Source organism: Pocillopora damicornis, chromosome 12 (genome assembly GCF_964200805.1).
Source record: "Pocillopora damicornis chromosome 12, jaPocDami1.2, whole genome shotgun sequence".
NCBI lineage: Eukaryota > Metazoa > Cnidaria > Anthozoa > Scleractinia > Pocilloporidae > Pocillopora > Pocillopora damicornis.
In genome coordinates this window covers 8,155,011-8,177,295 of record NC_142681.1, presented here as the reverse complement: position 1 = coordinate 8,177,295, position 22,285 = coordinate 8,155,011, and the positions used below count along the sequence as shown (strand labels likewise).

Here is a 22,285-nt window from a genome sequence, read left to right as displayed (position 1 = left end):
ATGCATAAGCATCTAATTTCTCATCACAATTATTACCCCTGAATCACACATTTAAGTCACGAGAACAAAGGAAATGATCACCGACTAAAGAAACTCTTGATCGGTAAACAAAATCTCCATGCCTGTACTGTACTGTGCATAAACCTCACATAAACCAATAAATAAGCAAATAAGCGCGTGCATTCTTAAAACACGTTGTTGTTTTTCAACAAATGAAAAAGAGGTACCATGGTCTTTAGCTCTTGAAAGAGCACGGTACCTCTTAACCTTTTATACCCTAATATCAGTTAAGGTATTCTCCATACTATTCCCCAAACATTTCCTAGGGTACTGACAAGGAGAATTTGTGTAACAATCAACAGCCTCTTTTGATGCTGATAATTTTCGTTAGTCTCATGACCTTACTGCATGATTCAGGGGTGATATTGTAAGGAGAAATTAGATGCTAGTCACTCTTAGGAGTTAAAGAGTTAATTAAACAAGCACACTGAACTATCTCTTTTATTGTATTTATTTATTGTATAAAACAAACAATGAGAGGGAACATTTAAGGAAAGTTTAAAAAAATTGTTTGATAACTTTTTTTCTGAGGAATCACTTTAAGACAAAGTCTTATGTTAACCATTATCCGTTTTTTCTAAACTAGATAATCTATGGTAATAATAATAATAATAATAATAATAATAATAATAATAATAATAATAATAATAATAATAACTTAACGTAAACATGCCTAGGCATACTTAAGTATACACTGCCACATAATAATAATAGGCTTTATTTAGAGAGGGTAACAAACACTTAACAGTAGCCCAAAGACACTGATGACTCTGTGGCCCTCAAACAATTACAAAATATAGATGCTACAACTAATAACAATAATATATACCATATTAAAAAGATAAAATATAAGAAATAATTCATATATACAAAATTACGGTCTAAGGCACATTGCAGCCTTTTGTTCAGCTAGAAAGGATTTAAAAACATGGTGCTTAAAACTTGCAAGTGAGCCATTATTTCTTATATTAGCATTCATACAATTCCTGTCCTTTATAGTCCTAATAGTGAAAGTATGACCTCCTTCTGATTTTCGTTTATCCTTAGGGCACACCAGACTTATATTTGAATGTCTAGTGGCTTGATTATGAATTTCTGAATTTCTAACTACCGGTAATAAATTATTTAAATAACTAGGCATAATATAGTTGTGTTATGGTGACAGGAGAGTTTGTTCTCCCTGTTGGCATTGCATCAGAACTCAAACAAAAAGCTGTGCTATGTAAGCTGGACATAAAATTTTCTGGATTCAGTTGTTCCAAACATGATTAGTACCATGCTGGATACATGGAATCAGAGACCTGGTGTAGACATTGTGCAACAAAAAGTTCTTCAGCATAACCATTACAACCACATCTCCCATTATCACTCACAGAGTATGTCCATTTTATAAGAATTCTGTTACAGTGAAGAGTTGTTGCTACCTCTAGCTAAAGTTCCATCACACAAAGGCTGCTTATCCAACTTAAGTAAGACTTCCCCAAAGTGGGAAATAATAGATTCAAGCACATTTTTAACTGTCCCATCTATTTTAACCTACAGGTCTTGAGTTCTTTCAACTATAAATACAGCTTTCACACTTTCCCAAGAAAGCTTAAGTTCCCTGTCAAAGATTTCTGAAGTAGCTATATATTCTGATAATTGCATGAAAACACCTACAGTCCCTGCCTGGGAAAATTTGTCTGGCCTCTCGGTTAATATTTTTAATAACAGATTTTATCAATTATTTTTATGCACCTCATGTGCCACTTTTCTTGTCCTTGACACATTTTGACACCATCTGTGATCTATTACTGAACAGTTAAACAAAAGAAAAACTTTGACTTGCAACCCCTAGCACAAGGTCCATCACACAAAGGCTGAACTTGACCTATAAACTTATAACAAGGCCTGCATCCCAAAGCCCAAATGAATGTTTGCTTCCACCAGAAAAACAATCCAAACATCATGAAGGGGCCAACTTTTGACTCAAGCTCTGAACCTATCATTGACAGAAAATTATTTGAAAAATCACTGTGATCATGATAATTTTATAGAACACAAATTTGACTTTTAAGGTCCTGAATATACAAAATTTGTAACACAAAATGTTGGTTCTCAACATTTACAAAGTATTTTTAAGAAAAAGTTCTGTGATGAATGCCCTCCAATAGATAACTGGCAAAAATAGTTTTGTATTTCTGGCCATAAATTTAAACTAGTTTCAGTGGATCCATTGGTTACATTGTCCTTAAAAAGTCCTTCGCAAGTACCACATACTCAATCAACACATTAAGTATTTCTACCTAGAAAAAAGAAATAACAAAAACACGTAATTAATACTTAATGCATTTCTAAAAGTTCTGGTGCAGCAGCTGAGAGGTAAAGCATATGAAGTGAGCTTAGGTGTTTGACAATTTTTAATCATGAAGGGTCTGGCAACCACTCCCCCTTTCACTCCTCAGATCTAAATTTCAATTCTCCACACTCTCTGCCCTACATTTCAAAACATTTTCACTCAGAGAATTTAGTGTCAAATCAGAGGGTGTCTGCTACTCAACAAGTTTCTTTCTTCTCAACAACCTTTTGCCTGAAACGTCATTGGAACTGTTAGGAGAAATTCAAATTTGGTCATCACTGGGAGTGAAAGGGTTAAGTACAATAGAACAATCAGTGATATGACTAAATACAAGCTATACAGGCATGATAAGTCACTTCAGGTGATTCCTTAGAATTGCATTGCCCATCAAGCCAGTTATTTGATGCAAATTATGACCTTGACATAGATGATTTGAGAAATCTTTCAAGTCAATGTTGTTTAAAATCGTGATTTTTCCACAAATTATATATCAAAATTGTTCTCTATCATTCCATACTTTAAAAACCCTTGCTTCCAACTTCTGCAAAATGAACTATGCCCTCTTAATAAAACAAGCATGGCAAACTATCTTTTTTATTGTAAATTTTCAAGCCAATGGTAAAGAACATTTAAGGAGAGTATAAATAAATTGTTTGATAACTTATTTTTTGTGAGATCACTTTAACCCTGGTGGAAGCAAACATTTCATACTTTAAAAACCCTTGCTTCCAACTTCTGCAGAATGAACTATGCCCTCATAATAAAACAAGCACGGCAAACTATCATTTTTATTGTAAATTTTCAAGTCAGTGGTAAAGAACATTTAAGGAGAGTATAAAACAATTGTTCGCTAACTTTTTAACTTGTGAATTGCACGCACGCGCAAGAGTGAGTTGTAGATATGATGTGGAGAATAGCACTCGCTCACTTGCTTGATTGGTCGATTCCTGTAAACTTTTTTTTGATTTTAGGCTTTTTAGTTCATTTGATAGTTTTTGGTGAGTAATAAACAAACAAAATGGCAACCTTTGTTGCTAAGAATAGTGGTGCGGTGAAAAAGAAGTCAGTGATAATCTTAAAAGAGTTTATTTTTTTCGTTTTAGTTTCAACAAGCAGCGCCAGCGACTGGAAGGGGTGCAAGGATTTGCACTGAATTAAGAGAACAACCTTCGTTTTTCATAAAATTGCAATTTACAATTCTTGAACTTGAAAACAATCTGAAGATTCATTAAAAATATCACTTACTCCAGGTGTTCAAAAGCTTTTTCTGTTATGGCGTGAAATTGGGGACAAAATCGATCATTACATTTCATATCATGTGTTTTTCTGTGTGAAGCAACAAAAGGTGCCAGTGACTGATGAAATTACAGGTTAACACGAAAATCAAATAACACATAAAAAAAACTTGTTCCCGTTTGTCCCATATGATAAAGAGGGAATCATTAACGTTTTCATTAAGACAATATTGCCTTGACTTTCCAATATTTACAATCATTTTGATAGACAGTAAATTTCACTTTTCACCCACATTTACTTCCAACATTTTCTTGAACCAGAAACAAAAATGATGTATGTTTAAAACACATGACATCATCCACCCTTGTCAAATGTAATAGCATGATCATTTCAGTTGTAATGCCTTCTTATCCCAACATTACTTTGTTTCTTTGCTACATTAGTGAACACTGGACTACTGCTCATACTTTAAATAAGACAATCAATCACAAAATTCCTTTAACCAGATAACATTGAACATAATCCAAAAAATCATGTAAGTCATCTGCCAATTCATGAGTTTGCTCACAGAGCACTTTGATTTTTCTGAGGAATCACTGTGAGACAAAGACATTATCTTTTTTTCTAAACTAGTTACTATAAATGGTAACTGGAGAGTTTGTTCTCCCTGTTGGCATTGCATCAGAACACAAACAAAAAGCTGTGGTATGCAAGCTGGACATAAAATTTTCTGGATTAGGTTATTCCAAACATGATCAGTATAGGCCAGAGTTAAGCTGTTATGGTAACATAACTAAATGTATTGTAGGCAGTGAACCCAGGATAAAAATTCACCAGATTAGAAAAAAAACCTGGGTCACATTCATTATTCCCAAGTACCTTTGGAGATTTCAATAACAGGTGAGATCAGTCCCAAACAAAATTCTGCTTGCTATTTCAAGGCACTGTCAAACAGTCTGGTAATGAAAATTAAGGGTCTGCCAGTTATTGTTAAGATATTTAAGCACCAAATTCTTCTGCCTTATCAAACTGTTCCACTGTAACATCCTCCAAATTTTTATTTTTGACCACATTTACTTTTTGGCTAAAGATGTTTTCTTTCTCCCTTCACACTGATTGGCAGTTTCCACAATGACACCTTGAAATAAAATCAGTAGCAATTTTTTTCACGATGTTGAATAGAAGAATAGAGAGCACAACTTGTATGATTGGTTTCACCAAAAGGAACAGTTATGAACTCTGTAACTGTCACAAACGTGAGAGATAACTCAAACTTTAGACAACAAACAAGGTGCAAAGACCACAATTAAACAATAAGTTAATATTAAGAGGATGTTCAATTCTACATATGCCGATGCTATTTTCTGCTGCATCGTGTTTTAAAGTAAAAGCCGAGAAATCTTAACTCGTTCGCCAAATTCAACACAGGAGAACTTAAAACCGATTCAATCGCGTGGAAACGTGTACAATCCATCCAATTCACCTCAAAAAGCGTCTATGTTTATCTTTCAGTCAGTGAAACCTTAGCTTCGGAAAGTGCGTGCGTGTAGCATAAAAACTCTTCGCTCCCATGGTATTCAAGAGTCTGCACAATTGGTTTTCTCTACTTGATCGCTTCTATATTTAATAAGCGAGTGATTTTCAGATACTTTATTTACAAGCGTAAATGCACTCACCATTCTCGCTTTCTTGATCGAGGCGGCCGCGGCGCACGGCCAATGATCCTCTTCTGACTCTCGCGCTCTCTTCTAGGTTCGTCCTGAGAATGGAAATCGCGACAGCCTGATTTTACTAACAAGTTCATAAACCCTTTCATTATGTTCACCTTCCATCGAGGCCTTAAAATCCAAATACTCAGACCCCGGAATCGAACTGCTTTCAAACGAGTTACTATCCGCCATATTTAATTTGCTAAAGAACACACGTGTGACGTATAGGGTCACATGATCAAAATCGAAGCGATTGCGGCTAAGCTGGATTTTGGGACAGTTTTCCCGCCGGAAAAAAAAAACTCAAAGAAGCTTCTTGTATCTGTTTCTATGTGATACCTGAAGCATTTAGACGGTATTCCCAAAAAGTGACCTTTTAGCCGTCAGTTACCCTTTAATGGCCACACTTAGTATCATGTAACCAATCACATATAAAGTACACAAATTGATATTGGATCAACTCTCTAGAAGCAGTGCTTACTTTAATGGACAGAAAAGTTATCATGATGAAAAATGGAAAATAAATTCATTTTGTATTCAAAGTCAGGTAACAACAGGAAAAATCATGGCAAATGTTTAAATTAAATTGTTTATTTTTAGAATCACAGTAAAAAACACGAGGCTACTTTAATGATATGTTGTTATTAGTTTTTAAATATGTGTAATTTTTCTTCAGATAATAGTTGTTGTGCATTACCCATTTGGCTCTGGGTCACCAGGAAGTACATATGTCCTCCAAGCAAACTGAAGTCTCTTGATACCGTCACCCCGTGAGTCAGTAGCACTAATTCCGGCCAGGAAACCGTACGACCATGGTGGAGTCTCAGTGTGCAATCTTCCACCATTCCCTCCATAAGGACCATAACATTTAGGGTCACCATTTTCATCTTTCTTGTTGGTGTAAAAGGAGAGGCGGTCAATCATATATCCAGACTTAACATCAACTTTCACGATCCTTTCATTTTTTTCCAAGTGAAATTCATGGTGTTCGAACTGATCAGAGTCACTTCCCATCATAATCTCTTGGTCACCATCATGATTATAAAAAATCTTCAGCCCTCCCAGGATAGGCGTCCCATTCTCATGCCAGCGTCGAATCCAAAGTTTCATTCCCTTTATGAAGACGTCACTGCCAAGATCTTCAGCAGCCTCTTTGTTGTTGTGACGAGGTGTTTCAGGACGTACGGTGCCACCACAAGCAAAGGAACGCCCCCAACTGACAGCAGGTTTGGCAAACGCCCGAGTGGTCGCCCACATTTCATCGGCTGAATCTTTCTCGGGGGAATCAATTTTCAACTTCCGAGCCTTTGAAATGATTCCTCTGCTGGAGTCTGTAATAAGTTTGTGTTCCGAGATTTCTTCCAGATAAGACTCTGATAAAGTTGGGAGTCGTACCAAGAATAACAATTCGGTAAAATGCCTTTTTCGGTTGTCGATATCATGCTCAACATACTTCAAAACAGCCTCCAGCACGACCTTTTCCCTTTCCTCTTGGGACGGAATCAGGCTCTCGATAACCACACAGATACCTTCTTCAGCAAGAACCTCTTTCAGGGAACCAATTGGAAGCGACAAAAACTCTTCCATCCGAGTGACTTCAGTAAAATGCAGCAAAAAGTGCTTTTTAGCCTCCTTCATTAGCTCTTCCAGCGCAAACAAATCAGCAAGCTGCCAGATACTAGGACAAGTTTTATCATTAATTGTACCTTTCAGAAAATCTCCGCACGATTTCTTGACAAACTCCACCTGCAAATAATTGGATGCCTCGAGCAAAGTTTGCACATTGTCTTTGCTGATGTCAATTTCGCCCGAATATGCGAATTCGATCAATTCGCTGACAGCATTCTCGTCAAAGCCAAGAACTTCTATCTCTTTTTTTTCTCCATCGTCCCAGTTTTTCCCGAACAAGGCTTCAAAGTAAGGACTAAAAGAGGCCAGAACAACACGATGAACTGAAAGCCGTCGGTCTTCACTTATCTTCAAAGTGACATCAGAATATCTGCCATTTTTGTACATGGTCAGAAGATTACAGCCGTGGCTTGGATCGTTTGCATGTAAAGTTTCCATATTTGTCGAAAAATACCTTTCCAGAGAAGGTAAACCTCTTTCCATTGCGGCCATTTTGAAGATTTTCCGAGCAGGGAAAAGTATAGATGTTCGGTGTCGCTAACGTAGTCTGCAAAGTCTTTAGATTTCAGTCGAAAGCGGAAGTCGGGGTGACTAGTTACCAGATCTCACACTCAGGTGGAATACATTCCGCTCGGGTGAAATACATGGTCAAAAGTCCCTTCAGCAGTTTGGAACCATGGCTTCATTTGCATTAAATTTCCCACATTAATATTCGTCGAAAGAGAGCTGACAAAAGAAGAAGTTCACAATCTCTTGGCAGTGGCCATGTAGACGATTTTTATGCCAAGGGAAATCCTGATCTTTCGGTTTAATCACGTTGCTTGCAACCAATCAAAAGCAATATACTTTACCTTCATTTTCGAAGCTGAGTATTACTTTGTTTCTTTATTAATACATCTGGAGAGGACCAAAATACGTCAGTTCGATTGGTGGTCATGGTAATTGGCACTATCAGTCCAGAGCCGGAATGAATCTGCCACAATCAAAACTAGAAAATTTTATATAGCTACCAGAGCTGATGTAGCTATGAGAACTGAATGTCATTATTTTTGTCTAGTTGCTTTGTAAAAATCATTACGCTATTCAGAACCGTCAAGTTTTTGTTTCGACGCGTGATTCCCGATTCAAACTTCAACGTAGCCAAGCTCTGAGAGGACAAACACGAAAACCCGTCTTACTTACAGTTACTTACTTGCATACCGGGTGAAAATGTTTACATGTACACAAACTGATCTGATTACTGAGAGAAATTTCTCTATTCGTGTGGAACATCAAGTAAAGCTTAGTTTGAAAATATGTGCCGAAACTGAAAAATGAATTTGTTTTCCGTGTTTAATGCGCTAATTCCATATCAAGTTTCGATAACACTTTTTTTTTTAAAATTGCTGACTTATAACGTCTAAAACTGACAGTCGTGTGATGTCTCGAGCCATTTGCTGCTACATGTTTTTTAATTTATTTCTCCACATCTTTAAATCAACGTGTATTCATAGTAATACTGAGAAAAGGAAAAAAGAAAACAGCAAAGCCAAATGAGTAACTAGTTGAGTCGAGCCATGATGAAAAGTATACCTTCGCCACTGATTTCCGCTCCTGATGTTATTGCAAAGAGTAGCGTTTGTCTGAGAAAAACAAGCATCTCTCTCTACTTTTTGAGCCACAATCCGACAGCTAAATGATTAAAAGAATCGTAAAGGAAAAAGGAAAAATACCAAATAAGACAAAATTCATAAAGAAGACCTTTCTTTAAAAATACAATCCCTCCTAGCAAGTTAGCTTTGAATGGTCGAGGACGATTTGGACGCTTACTAAAGCCATCCTTGTCAGTTAACGCAAGGTCAATCTCTTGGAAACTACGCATGACCAGTGAGATAACCGGCTTAACTAACTACCGGCGTAATAAACACGAAATGGAAGCAGAATATGCAAACACACCTATGTAAACATTGGACCACCCGGCCGGCAAGTGATGAACAACTACGTCACTCGCCGCTGAACAACGACGTCATCACTGATCTACAGGGACACTACCCACCCAGGAATTCGAATGAAATAAGTCAAACTCACACTTTTATACATTTTCATCACCTGTCTGATTGATATTGTATTGATATTGTAAAGAGAAATTCTGTCTTGGTCAGTCATGGGAGTTAAAGAGTTAATGAATGATTCAGCAGTTTTACTGTTAGTAAGGGCAAATTAGATACAAGTCACTCTTAGGAAAGAGTCAAAGTGCTTCTCAGAAAATCTAACCATGCTGATTATAGCCATTCCAAGATGTCACCAATTCATACGTCAATACTTTTACCGACTAGTGCAACCGTCTGGCTTCGTTAACCGGCGAAAACATGCATAAGCATCTAATTTCTCATCACAATTATTACCCCTGAATCACACATTTAAGTCACGAGAACAAAGGAAATGATCACCGACTAAAGAAACTCTTGATCGGTAAACAAATTCTCCATGCCTGTACTGTACTGTGCATAAACCTCACATAAACCAATAAATAAGCAAATAAGCGCGTGCATTCTTAAAACACGTTGTTGTTTTTCAACAAATGAAAAAGAGGTACCATGGTCTTTAGCCCTTGAAAGAGCACGGTACCTCTTAACCTTTTATACCCTAATATCAGTTAAGGTATTTCCCATACTGTTCCCTAAACATTTCCTAAGGTACTGACAAGGAGAATTTGTGTAACAATCAACAGCCTCTTTTGATGCTGATAATTTTCGTTAGTCTCATGACCTTACTGCATGATTCAGGGGTGATATTGTAAGGAGAAATTAGATGCTAGTCACTCTTAGGAGTTAAAGAGTTAATTAAACAAGCACACTGAACTATCTCTTTTATTGTATTTTTCAAAACAAACAATGAGAGGGAACATTTAAGGAAAGTTTAAAAAAATTGTTTAATAACTTTTTTTTTCTGAGGAATCACTTTAAGACAAAGTCTTATGTTAACCATTATCCGTTTTTTCTAAACTAGATAATCTATGGTAATAATAATAATAATAATAATAATAATAATAGGCTTTATTTAGAGAGGGTAACAAACACTTAACAGTAGCCCAAAGACACTGATGACTCTGTGGCCCTCAAACAATTACAAAATATAGATGCTACAACTAATAACAATAATATATACCATATTAAAAAGATAAAATATAAGAAATAATTCATATATACAAAATTAAGGTCTAAGGCACATTGCAGCCTTTTGTTCAGCTAGAAAGGATTTTAAAACATGGTGCTTAAAACTTGCAAGTGAGCCATTATTTCTTATATTAGCATTCATACAATTCCTGTCCTTTATAGTCCTAATAGTGAAAGTATGACCTCCTTCTGATCTTCGTTTATACTTAGGGCACATCAGACTTATATTTGAAAGTCTAGTGGCTTGATTATGAATTTCTGAATTTCTAACTAATAAATTATTTAAATAACTAGGCATAATATAGTTGTGTTATGGTGACAGGAGAGTTTGTTCTCCCTGTTGGCATTGCATCAGAACTCAAACAAAAAGCTGTGCTATGTAAGCTGGACATAAAAATTTTCTGGATTCAGTTGTTCCAAACATGATTAGTACCATGCTGGATACATGGAATCAGAGACCAGGTGTGGACATTGTGCAACAAAAAGTTCTTCAGCATAACCATTACAACCACATCTCCCATTATCACTCACAGAGTATGTCCATTTTATAAGAATTCTGTTACAGTGAAGAGTTGTTGCTACCTCTAGCTAAAGTTCCATCACACAAAGGCTGCTTATCCCACTTAAGTAAGACTTCCCCAAAGTGGGAAATAATAGATTCAAGCACATTTTTAACTGTCCCATCTACTTTAACCTACAGGTCTTGAGTTCTTTCAACTATAAATACAGCTTTCACACTTTCCCAAGAAAGCTTAAGTTCCCTGTCAAAGATTTCTGAAGTAGCTATATATTCTGATAATTGCATGAAAACACCTACAGTCCCTGCCTGGGAAAATTTGTCTGGCCTCTCGGTTAATATTTTTAATAACAGATTTTATCAATTATTTTTATGCACCTCATGTGCCACTTTTCTTGTCCTTGACACATTTTGACACCATCTGTGATCTATTACTGAACAGTTAAACAAAAGAAAAACTTTGACTTGCAACCCCTAGCACAAGGTCCATCACACAAAGGCTGAACTTGACTTATGAACTTATAACAAGGACTGCACCCCAAAGCCCAAATGAATGTTTGCTTCCACCAGAAAAACAATCCAAACATCATGAGGGGCCAACTTTTGACTCAAGCTCTGAACCTATCATTGACAGAAAATTATTTGAAAAATCACTGTGATCATGATAATTTTATAGAACACAAATTTGACTTTTAAGGTCCTGAATATACAAAATTTGTAACACAAAATGTTGGTTCTCAACATTTACAAAGTATTTTTAAGAAAAAGTTCTGTGATGACTGCCCTCCAATAGATAACTGGCAAAAATAGTTTTGTATTTCTGGCCATATATTTAAACTAGTTTTAGTGGATCCATTGGTTACATTGTCCTTAAAAAGTCCTTCGCAAGTACCACATACTCAAACAACACATTAAGTCTTTCTTCCTGGAAAAAAGAAATAACAAAAACACATAATTAATACTTAATGCATTTCTAAAAGTTCTGGTGCAGCAGCTGAGAGGTAAAGCATATGAAGTGAGCTTAGGTGTTTGACAATTTTTAATCATGAAGGGTCTGGTAACCATTCCCCTTTCACTCCTCAGATCTAAATTTCAATTCTCCACACTGCCCTACATTTCAAAACATATTTTGACTCAGAGAATTTAGTGTCAAATCAGAGGGTGTCTGCTAATTGACATGTTTCTTTCTTCTCAACAACCTTTTGCCTGAAACTTGATTGGAACTGTTAGGAGAAATTCAAATTTGGTCATCACTGGGAGTGAAAGGGTTAAGTACAAGAGAACAATCAGTGATATGACTAAATACAAGCTATACAGGCGTGACAAGTCATTTCAGGTGATTCCTTAGAATTGCATTGCCCATCAAGCCAGTTATTTGATGCAAATTATGACCTTGACATAGATGATTTGAGAAATCTTTCAAGTCAATGTTGTTTAAAATCGTGATTTTTCCACAAATTATATATCAAAATTGTTCTCTATCATTCCATACTTTAAAAACCCTTGCTTCCAACTTCTGCAAAATGAACTATGCCCTCTTAATAAAACAAGCATGGCAAACTATCTTTTTTATTGTAAATTTTCAAGCCAATGGTAAAGAACATTTAAGGAGAGTATAAATAAATTGTTTGATAACTTATTTTTTGTGAGATCACTTTAACCCTGGTGGAAGCAAACATTTCATACTTTAAAAACCCTTGCTTCCAACTTCTGCAGAATGAACTATGCCCTCATAATAAAACAAGCACGGCAAACTATCATTTTTATTGTAAATTTTCAAGTCAGTGGTAAAGAACATTTAAGGAGAGTATAAAACAATTGTTCGCTAACTTTTTAACTTGTGAATTGCACGCACGCGCAAGAGTGAGTTGTAGATATGATGTGGAGAATAGCACTCGCTCACTTGCTTGATTGGTCGATTCCTGTAAACTTTTTTTTGATTTTAGGCTTTTTAGTTCATTTGATAGTTTTTGGTGAGTAATAAACAAACAAAATGGCAACCTTTGTTGCTAAGAATAGTGGTGCGGTGAAAAAGAAGTCAGTGATAATCTTAAAAGAGTTTATTTTTTTCGTTTTAGTTTCAACAAGCAGCGCCAGCGACTGGAAGGGGTGCAAGGATTTGCACTGAATTAAGAGAACAACCTTCGTTTTTCATAAAATTGCAATTTACAATTCTTGAACTTGAAAACAATCTGAAGATTCATTAAAAATATCACTTACTCCAGGTGTTCAAAAGCTTTTTCTGTTATGGCGTGAAATTGGGGACAAAATCGATCATTACATTTCATATCATGTGTTTTTCTGTGTGAAGCATATGTAATGATTCCCTCTTTATCATATGTCCCATATGATAAAGAGGGAATCATTAACGTTTTCATTAAGACAATATTGCCTTGACTTTCCAATATTTACAATGATAGACAGTAAATTTCACTTTTCACCCACATTTACTTCCAACATTTTCTTGAACCAGAAACAAAAATGATGTATGTTTAAAACACATGACATCATCCACCCTTGTCAAATGTAATAGCATGATCATTTCAGTTGTAATGCCTTCTTATCCCAACATTACTTTGTTTCTTTGCTACATTAGTGAACGCTGAACTACTGTTCGTACTTTAAATAAGACAATCAATCACAAAATTCCTTTAACCAGATAACATTGAACATAATCCAAAAAATCATGTAAGTCATCTGCCAATTCATGAGTTTGCTCACAGAGCACTTTGATTTTTCTGAGGAATCACTTTGAGACAAAGACATTATCCTTTTTTTCTAAACTAGTTACTATAAATGGTAACTGGTCTGGAGAGTTTGTTCTCCCTGTTGGCATTGCATCAGAACACAAACAAAAAGCTGTGGTATGCAAGCTGGACATAAAATTTTCTGGATTAGGTTGTTCCAAACATGATCAGTATAGGCCAGAGTTAAGCTGTTATGGTAACATAACTATAGGTATTGTAGGCAGTGAACCCAAGATAAAAATTTACCAGATTAGAAAAAAAACCTGGGTCACATTCATTATTCCCAAGTACCTTTGGAGATTTCAATAACAGGTGAGATCAGTCCCAAACAAAATTCTGCTTGCTATTTCAAGGCACTGTCAAACAGTCTGGTAATGAAAATTAAGGGTCTGCCAGTTATTGTTAAGACATTTATGCACCAAATTCTTCTGCCTTATCAAACTGTTCCACTGTAACATCCTCCAAATTTTTATTTTTGACCACATTTACTTTTTGGCTAAAAATGTTTTCTTTCTCCCTTCACACTGATTGGTAGTTTCCACAATGACACCTTGAAATAAAATCAGTAGCAATTTTTTTCACGATGTTGAATAGAAGAATAGAGAGCACAACTTGTATGATTGGTTTCACCAAAAGGAACAGTTATGAACTCTGTAACTGTCACAAACGTGAGAGATAACTCAAACTTTAGACAACAAACAAGGTGCAAAGACCACAATTAAACAATAAGTTAATACTAAGAGGATGTTCAATTCTACATATGCCGATGCTATTTTCTGCTGCATCGTGTTTTAAAGTAAAAGCCGAGAAATCTTAACTCGTTCGCCAAATTCAACACAGGAGAACTTAAAACCGATTCAATCGCGTGGAAACGTGTACAATCCATCCAATTCACCTCAAAAAGCGTGTATGTTTATCTTTCAGTCAGTGAAACCTTAGCTTCAGAAAGTGCGTGCGTGTAGCATAAAAACTCTTCGCTCCCATGGTATTCAAGAGTCTGCACAATTGGTTTTCTTTACTTTACTTTACTCCTATATTTAATAAGCGAGTGATTTTCAGATACTTTATTTACAAGCGTAAATGCACTCACCATTCTCGCTTTCTTGATCGAGGCGGCCGCGGCGCACGGCCAATGATCCTCTTCTGACTCTCGCGCTCTCTTCTAGGCTCGTCCTGAGAATGGAAATCGCGACAGCCTGATTTTACTAACAAGTTCATAAACCCTTTCATTATGTTCACCTTCCATCGAGGCCTTAAAATCCAAATACTCAGACCCCGGAATCGAACTGCTTTCAAACGAGTTACTATCCGCCATATTTAATTTGCTAAAGAACACACGTGTGACGTATAGGGTCACATGATCAAAATCGAAGCGATTGCGGCTAAGCTGGATTTTGGGACAGTTTTCCCGCCGGAAAAAAAAAACTCAAAGAAGCTTCTTGTATCTGTTTCTATGTGATACCTGAAGCATTTAGACGGTATTCCCAAAAAGTGACCTTTTAGCCGTCAGTTACCCTTTAATGGCCACACTTTGTATCATGTAACCAATCACATATAAAGTACACATGATATGTTGTCATTAGTTTTTAAATATGTGTAATTTTTCTTCAGATAATACTTGTTGTACATTACCCATTTGGCTCTGGGTCATCTGTCCTCCAAGCAAACTGAAGTCTGTCGATACCTTCACCCCGTGAGTCAGTAGCACTAATTCCGGCCAGGAAACCGTACGACCATGGTGGAGTCTCAGTGTGCAATCTTCCACCATTCCCTCCATAAGGACCATAACATTTAGGGTCACCATTTTCATCTTTCTTGTTGGTGTAAAAGGAGAGGCGGTCAATCATATATCCAGACTTAACATCAACTTTCACGATCCTTTCATTTTTTTCCAAGTGAAATTCATGGTGTTCGAACTGATCAGAGTCACTTCCCATCATAATCTCTTGGTCACCATCATGATTATAAAAAATCTTCAGCCCTCCCAGGATAGGCGTCCCATTCTCATGCCAGCGTCGAATCCAAAGTTTCATTCCCTTTATGAAGACGTCACTGCCAAGATCTTCAGCAGCCTCTTTGTTGTTGTGATGAGCATAAGGAAAGGAAGCAAAGGAACGCCCCCAACTGACAGCAGGTTTGGCAAACGCCCGAGTGGTCGCCCACATTTCATCGGCTGAATCTTTCTCGGGGGAATCAATTTTCAACTTCCGAGCCTTTGAAATGATTCCTCTGCTGGAGTCTGTAATAAGTTTGTGTTCCAAGATTTCTTCCAGATAAGACTCTGATAAAGTTGGGAGTCGTACCAAGAATAACAATTCGGTAAAATGCCTTTTTCGGTTGTCGATGTCATGCTCAACATACTTCAAAACGGCCTCCAGCACGACCTTTTCCCTTTCCTCTTGGGACGGAATCAGGCTCTCGATAACCACACAGATACGTTCTTCAGCAAGAACCTCTTTCAGGGAACCAATTGGAAGCGACAAAAACTCTTCCATACGAGTGACTTCAGTAAAATGCAGCAAAAAGTGCTTTTTAGCCTCCTTCATTAGCTCTTCCAGCGCAAACAAATCAGCAAGCTGCCAGATACTAGGACAAGTTTTATCATTAATTGTACCTTTCAGAAAATCTCCGCACGATTTCTTGACAAACTCCACCTGCAAATAATTGGATGCCTCGAGCAAAGTTTGCACATTGTCTTTGCTGATGTCAATTTCGCCCGAATATGCGAATTCGATCAATTCGCTGACAGCATTCTCGTCAAAGCCAAGAACTTCTATCTCTTTTTTTTCTCCATCGTCCCAGTTTTTCCCGAACAAGGCTTCAAAGTAAGGACTAAAAGAGGCCAGAACAACACGATGAACTGAAAGCCGTCGGTCTTCACTTATCTTCAAAGTGACATCAGAATATCTGCCATTTTTGTACATGGTCAGAAGATTACAGCCGTGGCTTGGATCGTTTGCATGTAAAGTTTCCATATTTGTCGAAAAATACCTTTCCAGAGAAGGTAAACCTCTTTCCATTGCGGCCATTTTGAAGATTTTCCGAGCAGGGAAAAGTATAGATGTTCGGTGTCGCTAACGTAGTCTGCAAAGTCTTTAGATTTCAGTCGAAAGCGGAAGTCGGGGTGACTAGTTACCAGATCTCACACTCAGGTGGAATACATTCCGCTCGGGTGAAATACATGGTCAAAAGTCCCTTCAGCAGTTTGGAACCATGGCTTCATTTGCATTAAATTTCCCACATTAATATTCGTCGAAAGAGAGCTGACAAAAGAAGAAGTTCACAATCTCTTGGCAGTGGCCATGTAGACGATTTTTATGCCAAGGGAAATCCTGATCTTTCGGTTTAATCACGTTGCTTGCAACCAATCAAAAGCAATATACTTTACCTTCATTTTCGAAGCTGAGTATTACTTTGTTTCTTTATTAATACATCTGGAGAGGACCAAAATACGTCAGTTCGATTGGTGGTCATGGTAATTGGCACTATCAGTCCAGAGCCGGAATGAATCTGCCACAATCAAAACTAGAAAATTTTATATAGCTACCAGAGCTGATGTAGCTATGAGAACTTAAGGTCATTTTTTTTTGTCTAGTTGCTTTGTAAAAATCATTACGCTATTCAGAACCGTCAAGTTTTTGTTTCGACGCGTGATTCCCGATTCAAACTTCAACGTAGCCAAGCGCTGAGAGGACAAACACGAAAACCCGTCTTACTTACAGTTACTTACTTGCATACCGGGTGAAAATGTTTACATGTGCACAAACTGATCTGATTACTGAGAGAAATTTCTCTATTCGTGTGGAACATCAAGTAAAGCTTAGTTTGAAAATATGTGCCGAAACTGAAAAATTCTGAAAATGAATTTGTTTTCCGTGTTTAATGCGCTAATTCCATATCAAGTTTCGATAACACTTTTTTTTTTAAATTGCTGACTTATAACGTCTAAAACTGACAGTCGTGTGATGTCTCGAGCCATTTGCTGCTACATGTTTTTTAATTTATTTCTCCACATCTTTAAATCAACGTGTATTCATAGTAATACTGAGAAAAGGAAAAAAGAAAACAGCAAAGCCAAATGAGTAACTAGTTGAGTCGAGCCATGATGAAAAGTATACCTTCGCCACTGATTTCCGCTCCTGATGTTATTGCAAAGAGAAGCGTTTGTCTGAGAAAAACAAGCATCTCTCTCTACTTTTTGAGCCACAATCCGACAGCTAAATGATTAAAAGAATCGTAAAGGAAAAAGGAAAAATACCAAATAAGACAAAATTCATAAAGAAGACCTTTCTTTAAAAATACAATCCCTCCTAGCAAGTTAGCTTTGAATGGTCGAGGACGATTTGGACGCTTACTAAAGCCATCCTTGTCAGTTAACGCAAGTTCAATCTATTGGAAACTACGCATGACCAGTGAGATAACCGGCTTAACTAACTACCGGCGTAATAAACACGAAATGGAAGCAGAATATGCAAACACACCTATGTAAACATTGGACCACCCGGCCGGCAAGTGATGAACAACTACGTCACTCGCCGCTGAACAACGACGTCATCACTGATCTACAGGGACACTACCCACCCAGGAAATTCGAATGAAATAAAGTCAAACTCACACTTTTATACATTCTCATCACCTGTCTGATTGATATTGTATTGATATTGTAAAGAGAAATTCTGTCTTGGTCACTCGTGGGAGTTAAAGAGTTAATGAATGATTCAGCAGTTTTACTGTTAGTAAGGGCAAATTAGATACAAGTCACTCTTAGGAAAGAGTCAAAGTGCTTCTCAAAAAATCTAACCATGCTGATTATAGCCATTCCAAGATGTCGCCAATTCATACGTCAATACTTTTACCGACTAGCGCAACCGTCTGTCTTCGTTAGCCGGCGAAAACATGCATCAGCATCTAATTTCTCATCACAATTATTACCCCTGAATCACACATTAGAGTCGCGAGAATAAGGGAATGATCATCAACCAAAGAAGTTATTGATTATTAAACAAATTCTCCTTGCCAGCACTTTAGGAAATGTATAGAAAATAGTATAGAGATTATGCTTACTGATGTTAAAGTGGAAAGGGTTAAGAAATTATAAGAAGATTATTTGGGTCGCAAACCATCCAGATTTAAAGCAATAACAACAAAATATATCCTGTTGACGAGAATACCCTCAAAATAGTCGAAGAATGAGCAAAATAAATTCAATAGGAAAGAAAGTATATCATCTTTTTCTTCTCAGAAAAAGTTGCAGAGATTATAAACGTTACAAGTGCGAGGATGCAGAATATAACATCCGAGGTGGACAAGAAGGATTGTCAAACTCTGGTGGATTAAATAAAATTCAAAATTCACCTTCGATGTCTTTTAAAAATTACGAATTATGTCGTAAAAGTACAGTTAAATAACTGGTCGTGACTTCTGAACTGAAACTGACCAAAAATGATCGTTTGGCTAGCCTATGCGAGGATATCCACAGTCAGTGGAAAGGAGCAGCAGCGCGGAAACTACGCTAGTCGGGGAAGAGAGGGGAAAGCAGAATGAAACGAGGAAATCGTTTCACAGTCGCTTCTCTGAAAACTGCTATAGTCTTTGGCGCTACCACGCTTTTCACTCATCGCCATGCTGAGAGCCTGAAACAACTTACAGTCTGACTTGTATAGGATCATCATGACTAGCGCGCGCGCTCTCTCTCTTTTCCAGTTTTTTTTTTAAGACTTTCATTCGATAAAACTCTTTTCCAAGATACTAAAATGTTCTCGCAAAGAAAAAAAACTAATTATAGAGGGATAGAGTAAGATGCTTTTGCCATCCCTGTTCTGAAGAAAAGTTTTATAGAATAGAAATAAAATGATGAGATACACCGATTAGCGTGCGTGGTTATGTTGCACCAGAGCAAGGTAGAAGTTTTTAATTTACATTGTGGAGATGTTTTTGTTTATTCAAGCGATACGTGTGGTCTAGGCTTGCGACACAGAATTTTCAAATGATGATAAAAGCACTAATGGCTTGACCCGTGCTTTAATAACAACAAATGATACATCATTATCTGTTTCCCTCTGCTATTTACTAAGTCTTCTTTCATCACGAACACGTCATTTATGCGATGTCTGAAGCAAAGTGACCTTACCTGCTTCATCTGTCATCAGGGCTCTAACCTCGAAGAGTAATTTCTACTCGTGTGCCAATGGACTATTTCGTCAGTCTTGTTATTTGTCAAAAACAGAGATGTTTGTTTACAGAGGAAAAAACTCCTGGTTACCGGTATTTCCGCAAATTTGAGATAGGAAACCTACTTTTTCCCAAGGAAATGCGTCAATGTTTACTTCTCCTTGGCTAACCCAAAAATGATGTTTACTTTTCATAATAAACTATAAACAAACTATTCAAATAAAGTCCTTGAGTAACTGTTAATGGCTTCCACGCCTCAATCAAAAGATCTTTCTAAAATAAAGGTGTTAAGTGACTTACACCAAAGGCGTCCGGTTCGCCCAAAAAAAGCTCCCATAGAAAAGCTTTCATCTCTTCTTGTAAAGCGGAAGTCGTCTTCAATTACTTGTTCAAAAACAAAGCATTCCCGGTATTTGCTGTATAAAAGTTGCGACATGTAGGCTCGAAAGTATTTTTGTCACTGACTGTTCCAAACGGAAGACCTCAACCAGTAATTCCTAAATACGGTCAAAAAATGCACATCAGAAGAAAATCGGCCACGAATCAAACATGGGAGAATGTTTTTCACTTCCAGCGCGGGGATTGTTTTGAGGGACGAAGCAAGATCAACGAGAAAACTGATAGAATCAACAAGACAAGCAAACCACATGCAGTGACCAATTGCAAAGAGGACGTGTGGAAAAGGATCCGAAAGTCCGTCTCGAAGGTATTTTGCAAGAATTGTAAGACAGATGGAAAAACTGCCCCTTACACGAGCTTGCCTCGCTTGGACTGTCTATCTCTAAGCGAGAATGAATTGAAAAAGGGTCAAAGGAAACTTCGGTTCTGTTTAAAACGAACAGAACAAGAGGAGCACGTTTTAAATTACGAACGATGCGAAGAGAGTGACGAAGAAGATTGTGATTCGATTGTGGTGCCGAGAAGAGAGAGCTGGGAGAAAAGAAGAATGGGAATTTGTAAAGAGATTGAGCGGAACACTGCTGTTGCGTTTAGATCTAGAAGTACCTCTCTCTTAGAACTGAGGAAAACTTTAGTAGTTAATAACAGGTTCAAAGAGATGGGGCTCTGACATAGACAAGAAGTCTTGCTGATTTTCACAGACTAGATCATGTATATGTTATTGTAAAGTATCTCGAAGCGATTTGAATAAGTCAGTGCACAAATCACATGTGTGAAGGGTTGACTGACAGAGAGTATGATAAATTATGACATTATTTATCCTATGTATACTAAGTTAAAGGTAAAAATATTCACGTTATTAAGATATTTACTGAATAGATGTACATGTTGATCGTTCATTAATATGTTGTGTGAAATTTTTAGAGTTATTTTGGTGGATGATCGTAAGAATGCAGAGCACACGGTCTTTGACCTGCCGGTAAGAAGTGTAAAAGAAATCTTAGCACGTTATTTAGGTTCAGGGAATCATATGATCCTAAACGAAACTAATTGTGTATCAGTTAGCATTTGCCAGAGTTTGAGCAGATATAATGGCAACAAACCCCAAATAAACTAAACATAAAACAATTACTGATCATCTTACAATCTTGGTTCATGATTTTACACCGAACACAAACCGCCTGACATCGCTTTCAGTTCAAAAAAATTAGCGGTTTTTATGCGGCATCTCACTATTAAATGAGCTGCTGCACGAGATTAAAAAGTCTCATGACAAAAAAAAAATAATCTTCCGACAATTTAATTTAAATATCAAGGGCAGTCACCGTACAACAACGCAAATTAGCACTTCCACCTCTCTCCTGCATCGGTATCCATTGTGCAATTTTTCTGTGTCCTTAGGCGGCTTTGGTAAAGAACATCAAGGCTTTTCTAGCTATTTATTAAAAAAAGGAAAATCTGATTTCCATAACTTTTTTCGCGCCTCCGTACAATATTCTTTGCCGCGGCTCGTAAAGTTTATTTACGAAAGGGATAGAGAGACCTACTCAGCAACGCGAGTCAATTGGTATTTACATTTTCTTTTTCTTTATTTGTGTCCTCTAGGCCTTGTAAATTAAGTGCGTATAGAGAGTCCTGCAGTTAAATTAAAAATTTTGGATGAAGGCGGCATGATTTGTCGTTTTCACAGAAAATGGCTAGATTTTTGTAAAAATTACTCGTCTCCGGTCAGATTATAACACACCTACGCACGTACCCGAAACATATATTAGCAAAATAACTATCGTTTTGAATTTCATGCAAAAGCGGCCATGATGAGTTATTCAATGCAGCCGTTGGATTAAATATAGAAAGGAGGCTTAATTATTACATGCTATACATGAAAATAGAAGCTCTTTACTAAGCTTTTGCCACATTTTGAGCGTGCCATAAAAATTTCGATAAAATGTGTTAATTGAATAATTATTGTTTGTGGTCAAACCACGCGAATCATTTAGACGCCCCTTCGACTTAATTTAAACGAGCGGTCTTTAGGCAGGGAAAAGCCATTACCTACGTCATCGATTTGAGAATCATTTATCATAATTTTGACACCAGCTTCCCTTCGGCGCCTGCTGTTTAGACTTTACTCAATGAAAATCAACGAACGTCAACGCACTTATAAAAACAAAGATCAAAAGGTCCTGGTTGTTTTTATTTTGCAAATTTCTTTATTATTCTGATATCTTCAAAACCAACCTCTACATCTTTTATCGACTTATTTCTTTTCATTGCACTCCATATCTGGGAAAACTTAGACCATAATTTTGTAATCTGTTCCACAG

General features: G+C 37.0%; 3 protein-coding genes across 6 annotated transcripts; 1 reads left to right on the top strand and 2 right to left on the bottom strand.

Moving 5' to 3' along the window:
- Positions 1 to 497: 497 nt before the first annotated feature.
- LOC149036329 (kelch-like protein 28) lies at positions 498 to 7,777 on the bottom strand. Of its 3 annotated transcripts, none has more exons than XM_089189806.1 (3): positions 6,041 to 7,757; positions 5,311 to 5,393; positions 498 to 2,345 (listed from the first exon to the last, which is right to left on the bottom strand). In XM_089189806.1, the coding sequence occupies exons 1-3, from the start codon at positions 7,462 to 7,464 to the stop codon at positions 2,332 to 2,334; spliced, it is 1,521 nt and encodes a 506-aa protein (XP_089045932.1). In that variant the 5' UTR covers positions 7,465 to 7,757; the 3' UTR covers positions 498 to 2,331. The 3 variants fall into 3 exon arrangements, with proteins under 3 accessions (XP_089045932.1, XP_089045930.1, XP_089045931.1); XM_089189804.1 differs by having other exon boundaries at positions 1,703 to 2,041; positions 6,041 to 7,751; XM_089189805.1 differs by lacking the exon at positions 498 to 2,345 and adding an exon at positions 3,483 to 4,772 and having other exon boundaries at positions 6,041 to 7,777.
- A 2,026-nt stretch (positions 7,778 to 9,803) lies between these two features.
- Positions 9,804 to 16,706, bottom strand: LOC149036328 (kelch-like protein 28). 2 transcript variants are annotated; one of them, XM_089189802.1, is made up of 3 exons: positions 15,024 to 16,706; positions 14,482 to 14,564; positions 9,804 to 11,569 (listed from the first exon to the last, which is right to left on the bottom strand). In XM_089189802.1, exons 1-3 carry the CDS (start codon positions 16,418 to 16,420, stop codon positions 11,556 to 11,558), a joined length of 1,494 nt encoding a protein of 497 aa, XP_089045928.1. In that variant the 5' UTR covers positions 16,421 to 16,706; the 3' UTR covers positions 9,804 to 11,555. The 2 variants fall into 2 exon arrangements, with proteins under 2 accessions (XP_089045928.1, XP_089045927.1); XM_089189801.1 differs by lacking the exon at positions 9,804 to 11,569 and adding an exon at positions 13,849 to 13,941 and having other exon boundaries at positions 15,024 to 16,549.
- A 3,127-nt stretch (positions 16,707 to 19,833) lies between these two features.
- On the top strand, positions 19,834 to 21,097 carry LOC113686811 (uncharacterized). Its single transcript, XM_027204480.2, has one exon. It carries the CDS (start codon positions 20,077 to 20,079, stop codon positions 20,629 to 20,631), a length of 555 nt encoding a protein of 184 aa, XP_027060281.2. The 5' UTR covers positions 19,834 to 20,076; the 3' UTR covers positions 20,632 to 21,097.
- The last annotated feature ends 1,188 nt before the right edge of the window (positions 21,098 to 22,285 follow it).

Excerpts from the sequence above, each read along its gene's own strand:
- LOC149036329 (XM_089189804.1), bottom strand. The coding sequence starts at position 7,464 with ATGGCCGCAATGGAAAGAGGTTTACCTTCTCTGGAAAGGTATTTTTCG. Across the intron at positions 5,394-6,040 it reads GGTGACCCAGAGCCAAATGG|GACGAACCTAGAAGAGAGCG; the intron begins GTAATGCACAAC and ends TTCCATTCTCAG. Across the intron at positions 2,042-5,310 it reads CGATCAAGAAAGCGAGAATG|GTTCAGAGCTTGAGTCAAAA; the intron begins GTGAGTGCATTT and ends TGTCAATGATAG.
- LOC149036328 (XM_089189801.1), bottom strand. The coding sequence starts at position 16,420 with ATGGCCGCAATGGAAAGAGGTTTACCTTCTCTGGAAAGGTATTTTTCG. Across the intron at positions 14,565-15,023 it reads GATGACCCAGAGCCAAATGG|GACGAGCCTAGAAGAGAGCG; the intron begins GTAATGTACAAC and ends TTCCATTCTCAG. Across the intron at positions 13,942-14,481 it reads CGATCAAGAAAGCGAGAATG|GTGTCATTGTGGAAACTACC; the intron begins GTGAGTGCATTT and ends TTTTATTTCAAG.
- LOC113686811 (XM_027204480.2), top strand. The coding sequence starts at position 20,077 with ATGCACATCAGAAGAAAATCGGCCACGAATCAAACATGGGAGAATGTT.